The sequence below is a fragment of the Piliocolobus tephrosceles genome, chromosome 2, assembly GCF_002776525.5.
Source record: "Piliocolobus tephrosceles isolate RC106 chromosome 2, ASM277652v3, whole genome shotgun sequence".
Taxonomy (NCBI): domain Eukaryota; kingdom Metazoa; phylum Chordata; class Mammalia; order Primates; family Cercopithecidae; genus Piliocolobus; species Piliocolobus tephrosceles.
In genome coordinates, this window is record NC_045435.1 from 153027142 (window position 1) to 153041045 (window position 13904).

The 13904-nt window shown below is 37.3% G+C and overlaps 1 protein-coding gene across 1 annotated transcript in view; it reads left to right on the forward strand.

Moving 5' to 3' along the window:
* Positions 1-13024, forward strand: part of COL6A5 (collagen type VI alpha 5 chain) — a 93596-nt gene extending 80572 nt beyond the window's left edge. Inside the window, 4 exon segments of the mRNA XM_023207395.1 lie at positions 6485-7171; positions 8570-8666; positions 9360-9604; positions 12996-13024. Of these exon segments, the coding sequence (XP_023063163.1) occupies positions 6485-7171; positions 8570-8666; positions 9360-9604; positions 12996-13024 (1058 nt within the window).
* Positions 13025-13904: the final 880 nt, after the last annotated feature.

Consider the following 13904-nt stretch of genomic DNA (forward strand, 5'->3'; position numbering starts at 1 on the left):
ACTCAGGGTCACAAAGTTAACAAATGACAGAGGTAGGACTCAAACTCTGAATATTCTGCTGATAATCACTGTTCTACAATGCCTAAGAAGAGAAAAATTACAAATTGCATTGAATTCATATGTAGTTGCTTACTTTTGGAAGAAAACATTCTCTGGTGGCTTCAGCCAGAAGAAACAGCCATTGACTGAGAAGCACATTTTTCACACCAGGTCCCAGGGCCTTAAGCGAACTGGTTGATGAGTCACTTCATGTTTCTGCTAGACTCCCATCTCTAATGACCAGTTCTTCTGAAGGAGCTAGACCAAGCTGGGTTCAAATCCTGCCTCTACCACTTATCAGCCATCCTTTCTTAGCCAACTCATTCACCCTTTCCAAGGCTTGGTTTGCTCATCTGTAAAATGGAAATGGTGGTTTTTCTACACTCATAGTGCTTCAAGGAAGATTAAATGAAAGAAGACAAGCATAGAGCTGAGCACAAGACCCGAAGCAAACTAAATGCTTGATTAAATACTAAGAAAGTAGAAAAGCCAAAAGAAAGTACTGCTAATCTCATGCGAAATCATAAAAAATATCAACTTGGAAAATATTAGCTACAGTTCATCTGGACAGAACCTCACACATCAAGTAGCCTCAATTGTACATGTGGCTTGCCTATGAAGAACACATGGTTCATTTTGTCCCCTGAACAAATTTCAAAGCAGGCCACTGGATAATTCATGTATATCTTGAGATTTCCCACAAATGCCATGAAAGGCAGCATAGCGGCCTCACAGTATATCTCATCCCAGTCCAGATGGCCCAAGTCCGTTAGAGCCTCCCTTCTCTAAGTTTCCTTTCCAGCCCCGCTTCTCCCTAACGTTACTGGAGCACATTTGGTGTTGTGGCTTGAGTCATTGGCCAAAGTCAGGCTACTCTCTGGGGGTGCTTCCCTGGAAATTCTGCTGAATCCCTAATTCCTTCCAAATCTTGCCCATAGGAAAGTAGGTCAGCTCCCCTTCCTCTGCCATTCTAAGGAAATTCTTTCACAGAGTTGAAGATGAGAATTTGGCTGGGTTGACATTTCCAGAAAATACACAGCACCATTGTGAGCTATGGGTATATTTTATCCACACTTCTGCCAGATTATCTTGAAAGAAAATATTTTTGAAGACCTTGTCTCCCTAAGTAAGATGAATTATTCTCCAAGTAGAATAATCACACCTTGGGTTTGACTAAATTTTAGAGTTTTCAAGATACATCATCTACATTTAGCCTCAGAGATTCTCATTCTAGTCCTTTAAGTTGGGAAGGGACCTATTTTTAGACATTTTGTAGATGAAATATACCTCTTTAGAAAATAGTTCTGAGGGGTATTTTAGAAAAGGATTGAGATTTTGCTTGTTTATAAAGAAAAAACTGGAAAAACAGTAATATTTCTGGTATGGGCTTGCAGAAAAAAAATATTTCACTAACGTAAGTTAACCCTTTTGCTTCTACTAGAATATTTATGAATCTACTAGAATATTATGAATATCTTTTTCTTTTTCTTTCTTTTTGGAGATAGGATTTTGTTCTGTTGCCCAGGCTGGAATGCAGTGGTGTGATCACAGCTCAGTGCAGCCTCAAACTCCTGGGTTCAAGTGATCCTCCTGCCTAAGCTTCTCAAGAGTAGCTGAGACTACAGGCACACACCACCATGCCTGGCTAATTTTTTAAACTTTCTGTAGAGATGGGTCCACTATGTTGCCCAGGCTGATTTTGAACCCCTGGCCTCAAGTGATCCTCCCATCTCAGCCTCCTAAAGTGTTGAGATTACAGGATGAGCCACCACACCCAGCCATGCTTTTCTTTATGTTTAACAAACTGTGTTGGTTGGCCTTTTTAAAGAAACTGAAATGCTGTAGTTGAAAAACAGAGATCATGGTAACATCACAGGTAATGGTTAGTCAACTCCACAACTCCAAAAAGGATCACAAACTCCAAAAAGTTAGAAATGTTCATTTAATTAATCTTCACAATTCCTAACACACTATGGCTGAGAACTCTAGAAGTGTTTTTGGTGGTGATGTGCAAAGAATACAAAATACATGCTGTGGTCTGCACTTCTAGTTTCATGTTTGGTTGTTTAATCAGGGACCTCAATCTTGACCAGAAATCCTAAGAAGAGTTTGCCACTGGGTTCCTGGTGGAAAATAGGAGGCCCATAAATTTCAAACATGCTTGTGCAATGCAAAATCCTGTTCAATTACTATAAATGTATTTAGTGATGAAGAATGTGGTGTATATATGACCAGTTCTTAGTCCTTTGTAAGAAGGAAAAGAAGCATCTCAAACAAGATGGTCAGTTCTCATCTTTTAGAACTGCCCAAGATGGAGTAAAGTAGTTGAATTTACCTCACAACTGTAATAAACAAAAGAGAAAAAAATAAAATATATGGAATAACAACTTTTAAGACACTGGACGTTAGGAAATGAAATACAGTAATCTTTAGAGAAGGGAAACAGATGAACATGACAAGTGCTCCGGCTTATAGTCCTGAGTACTCTCAGGCCATGGTACAAGAAGAGGGCATTGAGGAGGAGGAGCCCAATGAGCTCCTGGAGCTGAGGACTCAGAGCTGAGAGAACAGGAGGACCAAGACAGTGAGAGCTGACAGGGTGGGATACCAGAGAGGGATAACTGCACAGAGAGTAAACCTCAGAGGTCTGCAGAGGGTCTCCCTGGGTTATTCAGGAGAGTATTGACAGCACATGCATGTGAAGGAATTACCTGAGACCAGGGAAAGAACCCTCTTAAAATAGTGCCATTTACTCAACAGGACTAGGAATCATGTTTTTCTCCCATCAGCAAGACTGGAAAAGAACACAATTCACATAGTAATGGGGAGAAAACTTAGGAAGGTCTTAGCTCAGCAATAGGAAATAATTAGCCCTGAATTAACCACTGCTTTAGACTCACCTAGAGAATCATAACAGCAAGATCCAAAAGGATCATACTCTTTCCATGCAGCTTAACTGCCTTCCAGAACTAAGCACATGGATATTTACAAGAATACGAAAGTATTTCACACCTAACAAGGAAAATTTCACAATGTCTGTCATAAGAAGCAGAAATGCACAAAACATAATGAAGAGTATAAACACTCAAAAACAAACCACAACAGACATAGATGTTAGAATTAGCAAAGATATCAAAACAGTCATTGTGACAGTATTCAATATGTTAAAAAGTTAAGTGGAAACATGAAAGGTATAAAAAGATTCCAATAGAATTTGCAGGGTCGAAAACCATTGTGTCTGAGATGAACGATACACTGAATGGGATAATGGCAGATTAGATTTGGCAAAACAAAAAGATTGGCAAATTTGAAAACATAGCAATAGAAATCCTCCAAAATGAAACACAAAGGAAAAAATATTTAAAAAATGAAAAGAGTATTAGTTAGTTTCAGGATCTTCTCCCAATAATTGATTAAAAAAAAAAAAATCAGCAGGAATATAGTAGGCTTGAGCAGCACTGTCAACTAATTTGACCTAACTGACATTTGTAGAACACTCCATCAACAGTAGAATATATAATCTTTTCAAGTGCACATGAAACATTTACCAAGATAGACTATATTGTGGACCATAAAACAATGCTCAACATTTTAAAGGATTCAAGTGGTAGCAAATGTGTTCTCTGACCGAAACAAAATTAAATTATAAATCAATACCAGAAAGATCTTTGAAAACTCCCTAAGTATTTGGAAACTAAATAAAGCACTTTTAAATAGTCTGTGGCCAAAGAATAAATAAAAGGGACATTAGAAAGTATAATATTTGGAAATAAAAGAAAATAAAATCAATATGCCAGAATTTGAGGTTCCATTTAAGCAGTACTTAGGAGGAAATAAATAGCATTAAATGCCTATATTGACAAAGAAGAAATGTTTCAAATCAATGATCACAACTTCTATCTTAAGAAATCAGAGAAAGAAGAACCACATAAACCCAAGGTAAGTGGAAGAAAGAAAATAGAAAAAAGAAGTGGAATTCAGTGAAATTGAAAAAAGAGAAACAATAAAATCAATAAACCCAAAAGCTGTTTTTTGAGATCAATAAAATTGATAAATCTATAATCAAACTCACCAGGAAGAAAGAGAAGACACAACTTCCCAATATCAGAAATGAGAAAGGAGATGTATTCAAGGATATTGAAATATTATGAATATTTCAGGGAATATTGTGAATGACCTTTTTTTTTTTTTTGAGGCAGAGTCTCGCTCTGTCGCCCAGGTTGGAGTGCTGTGGCGCGATCTCCGCTCACTGCAAGCTCCGCCTCCCGGGTTCACGCCATTCTCCTGCCTCAGCCTCCCGAGTAGCTGGGACTACAGGCGCCCGCCACCATGCCCGGCTAATTTTTTGTAATTTTAGTAGAGATGGGGTTTCACTGTGTTAACCAGGATGGTCTCGATCTCCTGACCTCGTGATCCGCCCACCTCGGCCTCCCAAAGTGCGGGGATTACAAGCGTGAGCCACCGCGCCCGGCCATGAACAATCTTTTGCCTGTAAGTCAGCTTAGGTAAAATACACAAATTTCTCGCAACGTGTAAACAACCAAAGCTTACTCAAGAAGAAATAACCTAAGTAGCCTTATACCTATTAATGAGATTGAATTTGTAGTTCAAATCTTCCCATAAAGAAAACTCCAGGTATGGATGATTTCACTGGTAAATTCAACTAAAAATTTAAGGAAGAACTAATACCAATTCTATGAACACTCTTCCAGAACATTAAAGAAAAGGGAATATTTCACAACTCACTTATTTCATTTTATTATTTTTAATTTTTATGAATACATAATAGTTGTACGTATTTTTGGGGTACGTGTGATATTTTGATAGAAGCATTCAATGTGTAATGATCAAATCTGGATAACTGGGATATCTGTGAATAAAATGGTGGTTAACAGAAGCTAGGAAGGCTAACAGGGAGGCAGGAATAAAGAAGAGCTGGTTAATGGGCACAAAATACTTATTAGAAGGAATAAGATCTAGTGTTCTCATGGTTAACAATAATTTATTATATACTTTAAAGTTAACACCAGTTAACAATAATTTATTGCATATTTCAAAATAGCTAAAAGAATAGATTTGGAATGTTCCCAACTCATTTTTTGAGGCCAGATTACCCCGATACCAAACCCAGACAAATACATCGCATGAAAGGGAAACTACCGACCAACTACAGAACATCGTTCATAAGGATGTGAACATAGATGCAAAATTCTAAAGAAAATTTTAGCAAGTTAAATCCAACAATAGATTTCAAAAGGGATAATATGGAATTTATACTGGAAGGCAGGCCCATTTAACCATCAAACATTATCTAATAAAGCATTTTCACAGTTAATAACTTCACCCATGGTGGTGGGGTATTTTCTTTGACATTTTATTTCTATATTAGGTTTATAGTATTAATAAAGGTTGACTCATTTGTTGTGAGAATTAAAATAATGTAAAAGTATCTAACAAAGGGTTGAGTAGAAATGGAGATCAATACATTTCTGCCAGTTAAAAATCTACTTTTTCTTGATTAGGTTCACAAATTCACTTCTTTCATAAAACCAAAGAACATTGGCCATCTACTTCCTGTCTTTCCGAGCTGGCGTTTCCTGTTGCCGCCTCACCAATCAGCCATCATTCATATGATTGTAGACAGGCTTCATGATCCCTTAGGCTTAGAGCAGAGCTACTTGAAGTGCTGGTCTGCAGCAAGATAAGACGCTTGTCTCAGAATATAAATCAAGACAATGTTTTCTTCAAAGAGAAAGTCTTGCTATGAAAATAAATAAATAAATGTCAGCTGAACTAATCAGTGTGCTTAGTAATACAGTTGACTTACATCATGGTGCAAACTCCTTACCTTAAAGTGGGCTGATGAACTGTTTGCAGGCACTTTGAGTACCAGCTTCTTAGAGTATGTCATATCTCACACAGCATTTAGATTCTAAAGTCAGCACTTGTTTATACTTGTTCTCACGACATTGCTGTATGGTATATATTTTGAATACATATATAAAGGTTTTTGTGCTTATGCCACCAATAAATGTAACTTTAGTATCTATACTTTCTCTTGAGGTCATTACATATAATTAAATTTCATGCAAATGTGTACTCCAAGTTTTTAGCCATGTGGAGTACATTAAAAATGAATGTTTCTCATCTTGCATATTAAAATCACTGGAGGATAAATCAATCCTTTCACAAAGATCTGAGATAGGATAGCAAATGGGTTTTTTCTTATGTGACAATATGTGTCAAATGATAATGGCTCTGCATGTGCTATGTGGGTGCAGATTTGGAGGGTGCATCTGGGAACGAGCAATGTGATTATTGATGTCTGCCATGAGTATGGAAATGAAGCATGGTAATACCCTCATGCTGTGTATTTGCCATCTATGACTAGGAGCTCCAAACTTATCTTTCATTAAAAAGAATGACTTGAGTTATTCTGTTGCAGGACATGAAAATTATGGCAGAAAAGAAGAACCAGATCATACTAATGAACCTGGAGATGTCTCTCTTCAAGAATATTACATGGATGTGGCTTTCCTTATAGATGCTTCCCAAAGAGTAGGAAGTGATGAGTTTAAGGAAGTAAAAGCTTTTATAACCTCAGTGCCTGATTACTTTCACATCGCCCCCGATCCACTGACCTCCACCTTAGGAGACAGGGTTGCTGTCTTGAGCTACTCTCCCCCAGGCTATATGCCTAACACTGAAGAATGCCCTGTCTACCTGGAATTTGATTTGGTTACTTATAACAGTATACACCAAATGAAACATCATCTCCAAGACTCTCAACAGCTCAATGGAGATGTTTTTATTGGCCATGCCTTGCAGTGGACAATTGACAATGTCTTTGTAGGAACCCCCAGTCTGAGGAAAAACAAAGTTATCTTTGTAGTATCTGCTGGTGAAACCAACCCTTTAGACAAAGAAGTCTTAAGGAATGTGTCTCTGAGAGCCAGGTGTCAAGGCTACGCCATATTTGTGTTTTCCTTTGGCCCTAAACACAATGACAAAGAATTGGAAGAATTAGCCAGCCACCCTCTGGATCATCACTTGGTCCAACTTGGCTGAACCCACAAGCCAGATTGGAACTATATCATCAAGTTTGTCAAGCCATTTGTCCATTTAATCAGACGTAAGTCATTAATTCTCTGATTGCTTTTGTGATAGATTTAATGTTTCTGTGTACAGTCCATCAGCAGACTTAGTAAAATGATCCTCACTTCAGTTAAGGGTGGTAGAGTATAAGTGAGTAGGAGGGAGTAAAAAAATCTCAGAGAAAATTCCCAGATTTTTTGACCATGAGCCTTGCTGCTGCACTGCCAAAGTTTTAGCCAGGAAATCCTCAGATGGATGAAAAGTGCCCTTTAGCCCTAACCTGTGAGTGTTTACTATGTGTCAGGTTCTTTAAATTGATTGTGTCATTTAATCTTCAGTGCAGTCCTCAGAGGAAGGTATTCATAACCCCATTTTGTAAGTGAAAAAGACAGATTCAGAAATGTTAAATAAACTGCTTAAAATCTCACAAGTAATAATTAGTAAATTCTAGACTCAACCCCTCACAATCTGACCCCAGGGCTATGCTCTTATCTCGTAAATCATACTTTAATTACTAAACCCTTAGCAAGGTGTACTGCTGTAATAAATAATATAGCAGTGACACTGCCCTCCACCTACTCCAAGGACTTCTATTTTGTCTTGTCATTATAAATTAACCTTAGTTCTGCTTGAATTCTTATGAGTCATAGGGACAAATCTCCTCTAAAGCCTCTATTCCAGACAGCTGGCAGGGATTTTTAAGGGTGTCTTTCTTTACACAGTGGGGCTTTGAGGGTGGCTGCCCTAGCCTCTGCCCATGTGTTATGATTTTAGACAAGCATATAGCAGCACATCCAAAACCTTGTAACATCAAACAAGTCCTAGCCTGTGCTGGGAATTAGGAATGTGGCAGAGGTTACATTGAATGGTCTCTGCAGCTGCTGCAAGTTTACTAGAGAATCACAAGGATGCGGGTTTTCTGGCATGTGTAAAGCCCCAGGGCTTACATAGTTCTCAGGAATCTTGGAATTTAGCAGTTATATTTAGTAGCAAGTAAAAATGTGGCTTCTCCCAACCCCAAGATAAATAGGGCAGACAATTTCAATAGCTAATAGAGTCTTCTCCCAGAACTTAAAGTGTAATTTCAAAAAATAAAAAATAAAAAAATAATTTTTTAAAAAAATAGAGTCTTCTAGAAAGATCCTCCTTTTATAGGGAGAGAAACAAATGATAGGAAGAATGTAGAGATGTCCTTAAATTATATCACAAATTTGTGATAGAGCATTGAAATTATTTATTCAATGACTGGCTGTATCTTCTTGACTCTGCCAAGAACAAACAATTTCCATGTTAGAGTGTGCCTATTTTGCCAAGTCCGTTATAAAAGTTGTTCCTGAAAAAACACTGCCAACCACATGAAAATATGAACTGACTTTGGGTGAGATAATAATGTAGATGGGTAAAATTTAGACTAACCAGCCCACTCTCTCTTCAGGTGCCATCAACAAATATCCCACCAAAGATATGAAAGCCACATGTGTTAACATGACCTCTCCCAATCCAGAGAATGGTGGCACAGAAAACACTGTATTGTGAGTTGAGAAATTCCAAGTTTGCATCATACCACAACTGGAAACAGTCCTTAAGAAAACTGTGAAATGAACAGCATTTTAGTTTTCAAGATCCAAGTGTGTGTGTGTGTGTTTTAAATGCTACTCGTTTGTGATGATAGCACAGGTCTGAAATTAATCACAGATAGAACAGGACTTATATTTGAAAGAACTATGTTTCCATTTTTGTTTGTTTTACCAAAAATGCCTCCTATTAGTACCTTTTCAGTAACTAGATAACGTAACTCTAATATTGGTTACTGCCAAAACAGAAAACTTATATCAAAGATTCCATGTAACAATTTTAGAGCAGAATAAAAACATAAAAAACAAAACACGACATTTGGCCATTTAGAAAATAAAACACATATGAGGATTGGCAGGAAGGATTCTTTCAAGTTTGATTTTACAAAGTACAACCCTAAGTACTCAATAAAAATTTAATGATAGAAATTAATGTTGGTTTGGAATTCTAAACTGCAGAGACAAATGTCTAATTTCCCTTCAGAATATTAGAAAATTGCATGAGTCAAATTTCATTCGTGAACTGCACTTGGACTATTCCAATCACATACATAAAATGGGTTCCTCTTATATGATCTGGTGGTATTCACATTTAATCTTTCAGGGGACTTGGCTAACTAATTTTTTTATCTCTCTTCTCTATTACTTCAGACTTATTCCTGGGATATATGAAATAAAGACAGAAAATGGTGAGCTGTTTGATGAATCTGATTCCCAGGTGCAACATTTCCTTGTATTAGGGAACAATCATAGTAATGGTTCTGGGACAGCTACTGATTTGATGCAGAAGCTATACCTGCTCTTTTCAACTGAGAAATTGGCAATGAAAGACAAGGAAAAAGCACAGTTAGAAGAAATTTCAGCTCCAGTGGTTGATAAACAGCGAGAAAAAGAAGGTAATCTTGAGTACCATAGAGTTGAAGACCCTCAAGTACCTTTGTTTGGATTTTCCCCTGGTGGAAGATAAGCAGTTAGAATTCACTAGGAGAGGCAGAGATGACAGGATGAGGATAAAAGAGGGGCTTATCATCTAAGGATCCAAGGCAGGTAAAACTTCAGAAAGGCAAAAAATAGTCTTTGTTGACATATTCAGAATTACAAGCAGGTATAAATGCTTGGTGTGGAGTCAGGAAATTGGGAAGTGGGAGGGACAAGAACAAGGGCAGCAGGTCCCAAGTAAGCAGGAGCAGCCCTGCATCTTTGTGCAAGATCAGGGTGAGGGGGAACTGTGCAAGGAGCCTCCAGAGTTTTAATACTCGATATCTGCTCTCTCCCTTAGCAACTAGAGCTTTTTTGGTTTGAGATGGAGGCCCCTAGCTGAGCCTCAGCCTCAGTGGGACGTGGAGAGGACAAGGCCACCATGGTTCTGAGATCTATGTGGGGACCTATATAAGTCTCAGGCTCTTCCCTAAATGTACATGGATGAGAAAGACCCTAAAAAGGATAGCAGAGGCCCTAGAAACTAAACTGTGACTGTTACTTACAGATAATCAGACAGCACTTGCATGCTGAACCTGAGATAATTGCCTGCTAAAACAAAAATATTCTACAGAGAATCATAACAGGACTTAGAGTCTAAACAACATAATATTCGAAATGTTCAGGATACAATCCAAAATCATGCAACATACAGAGAACCACGAGATGTGAACAATTCTTAAAAAAAAAGACAACCAACAAATGCCAACCTCAAGGTGACTCTAATGTTGCAATGATCAAAGACATTAAAGTAGCTATTGTAAGTATACTCTATGAGGTAAAGGTAAATAACTTGAAATGAATGGAAAGATAGACATTTTCAAGCAGAGAAATAGAGATCACAGAAAAGAACCCAAAGGAAATTTTAGAAGTAAAAAATACAATATCTAAAATTTTAAAACATTCACTGGATGAGCTTAAGAGCAGAGTGATGATGAGAGAAGAAAGAGTCAGTGAAGGCTGAGTGCAGTGGCTCACACCTGTAATTCTGGCACTTTGGGAAGCTGAAGTGGGCAGATCACTTGAGCCCAGGAGTTTAAGACCAGCCTGGGCAACGTGGTGAGACCCCATCTCAACAACAACAGCGAATTAGTCAGATGTGGTGTCTTGCACTTGTACATAGTCCCAGCTACTCAGGTGGCTGGGGTGGAATAATTGCTTGAGCCCCAAAGGTCAAGGCTGTAGTGAGCTATGATCATGCTGCTGCACCCCAGTCTAGGCAACAGAGCAAGACCATGTCTCAAAAAAAAAAAAAAAAAAAAAAAAAAGGAAAGAAAAGAAAAAGAAAAAGAGTCAATGAACTTGAAGAAAGATTAATTATAGAGTTACACAAACTGAAGAGAGAAAAGATTGAGAAAAAGGCAAACAGAACCTTGGAGACTTGTTGAGTATCAGAATGTCTAACATTTGTTTCACTAGAATTCCATAAGGGAAGTAGAAAGATTCATGCAAAAAAAAAAAAAATATTTTAGGAAACAATGACCAAAAATTCCCCCAAATTGGTAAATTACCCCTAAATTGTTAAAAGATATAAATGTACAGATTTTAACAGCTAGAAAAAAAAATCAACAATTCAGACACAGCATAATCAAACTGCTGAAAACCAAAGATAAAGAAAAAAAATATTGAAGCAGCTAAGGAAAAACTATGATACAAAATAAGGGAACAACACAAATGACTGTCGATTTCTCATCAGAAACCACGGAGGCTAGAAGACAGTGGAACAACTTCTTTTTTTTCTCTCTTTAATGTACTGAAAGAAAAGAACTATGGACACAGAATTTTATATCCAATAAAGATATCCCTCTCCCTCTGGAATAAAGACAAAATAAAGGCATTCTCAGATGAAGGAAAATTAAGAGAACTTGTCACCAGCAGACCTGTTCTAAAGGAGAAACAGCCAGGGAGTTGGAGTGAGGTCAAATGACCGGTGACCCAGTGTGCAGGAGACATACTGGGCAGGTGAAATTAAGGAAGGGACACAAATGAGAAGTCAAGTGGGTGATTGAAAGGGAGGAAGGCTGAGTAAGAAAAAGTGGTGAGAACCAGACACAGATTGCCCATGTGAATAGCTGTACTGTCTGTGAGATAATTTCATACCCATGGTTTAATTGGATTCCCTTAAAACCCCTTTGTGGGAGACAGGAATTAATATCCCTAGTATGCAGATGGAGAAACTGAGACTCAAAGAGGTTTAGTGCCTTGCTAGTGACTCTGTTTTGGTAACTTCTGATTCAGGATGCTTTACAAACATCTGGAGGAAGGAATCAGGGGTAGATCAGAAACAGAAATGGTGGGTTGAAGAGGAGGTGTATTAGTTTGCTTGGACTGCCATAACAAAGACCATAGACTGGGTGGCTTAAATTACATTGACTTATTTTCTCATGGTTGTGGAGGCTGGAAGACCAAGATCAGGGTGCCAGCCTATAAGGTTCCTGATGAGGGCTCTCTTCCTGGCTTGCAAATAGCTGCCTCCTCTCCTTGTCCTCATATGATAGAAAGAGGATCTTGGTGTTCCTTTCTCTTTTTATAAGGGTAACAATTCTGTAAAATCAGGGCTTCACCCTTATGACCTCATTTAACCTTAAATGCCTCCTTAAGGGCTCTATCTTCAATACAGTCACATGGGGTTAGGGCTTCACTATATAAATTTGTGGGCAAGAGACACATTTCAGTTTATAGCAGGGGATATAATTAAAAATTACTCACAGGAAAGAACCCTGTAAATTGGTAGTTTCCAAACTTGTCTGTACATTAGAATCAACTAGTTATTTTTTTAAAAGTCCAAAGTCTTGCCCACACTCCATATCAATTAAGTTACATTAGAGGTAAGACACAGGCATCAGTTATTTTGTTTTTTTGTTTTGTTTTGTTTTTTGAAGCTCTCAGGTGATTTCAATGTGCATTCAAGTTTGCAAAACACTGCTAGAAATCCTCGTTGAATCATTCCTGTTAGACAGCTTTACATATCTCAAGGTGATTTGCTGCTGAAAATAATAAGGTTGGTAGAATCAAAAGGATTATCATCAAGTGTGCATCTTTGTTGTTTGCTATTATTCTTCATTATTTTCTCCAAAAGTTTGCTGCATTTTTCTATTGTAATGATATGTTATACATCTAGAAATAGATGATGTCTTTAATTCTTTTTCTCTCAGATCTCTAGCCAACAGCTTGGTTTAGTTATACTTGGCCAGTTCTGCTCCCTGAAGTCAATCTGAGTCTCTTCAGAAAATATCAGCTTGACTTTTTCTTGCACTCATGAAAGCTTAGTGACCGGAAGTCACTGAGTTGTACTTTATCTTTTTGCAGATAAGGAAATGGAAGCTACAGACATCTGAGGCATCTTACCTAAGAATTCACAGTAATTAATCCAATACTTTCATCATAGTGATTCATATTCTAATGTTTATAGAAAATAAGTTTACCTTAAAGTTAGGTCGTGAAACAGAAATAATAAAATCTATCTCTGAGTTGTTGAAAAGTTGAAGATGATGCATATAAAGCTCAAAATACACACTATCCCTGGAATATAATCAACTTGTATTATCCCTATTTGAATTATCTAAGTTTGATCATCTATTTGACAATTAAAAATATAAATCCATTGTATAGAATTATCACTTTATGTTATTTTGTTCATCTTTTGTTTTCCTAAAGAGATTGAACTTTCCTTTTCATCTGTCCATTTGTTTGATATTTTCATTATATATTTCTACTTAAAGGACAGATTTTCTGTTTGCTCATTATAAAGTACATTTTCAACAATTTGATGTAGATATTTTTAAGTGGAACTGTATCTTTTTTTCTTTAAGCCAAACCCAAGGCTTGTTTCTTAGTCTTTATTTTTCCAGTATCAACTGTAGTGTTTCTCAAAATTTGTTCCCTGGACTAGCCACATCAGCATCATCTGGGAACTCATTAGAAACGCAGATTCTTGGATTGTACCCCAGACCTACCGAATCAGAAATTCTGGAGGTGGAGCCTCCAGAGGTTGAGAACCACTGACCTAGTATTATAAATATCAAGTCTAAATCAGACTTCTTTAATAGGGGTCCTTTCATTGGATATTAATAAGTATTTGGGGAAAAAACATTTCTCTAGAAATCACTGATAAGTAGATATGGGTTTTTCTGCAGGACTTTTTATTGTCTTTAATGGAATATTAAATTATATTAATATTCTGAGAAAACAGCTATAATCAAACCAATTTGGACACAG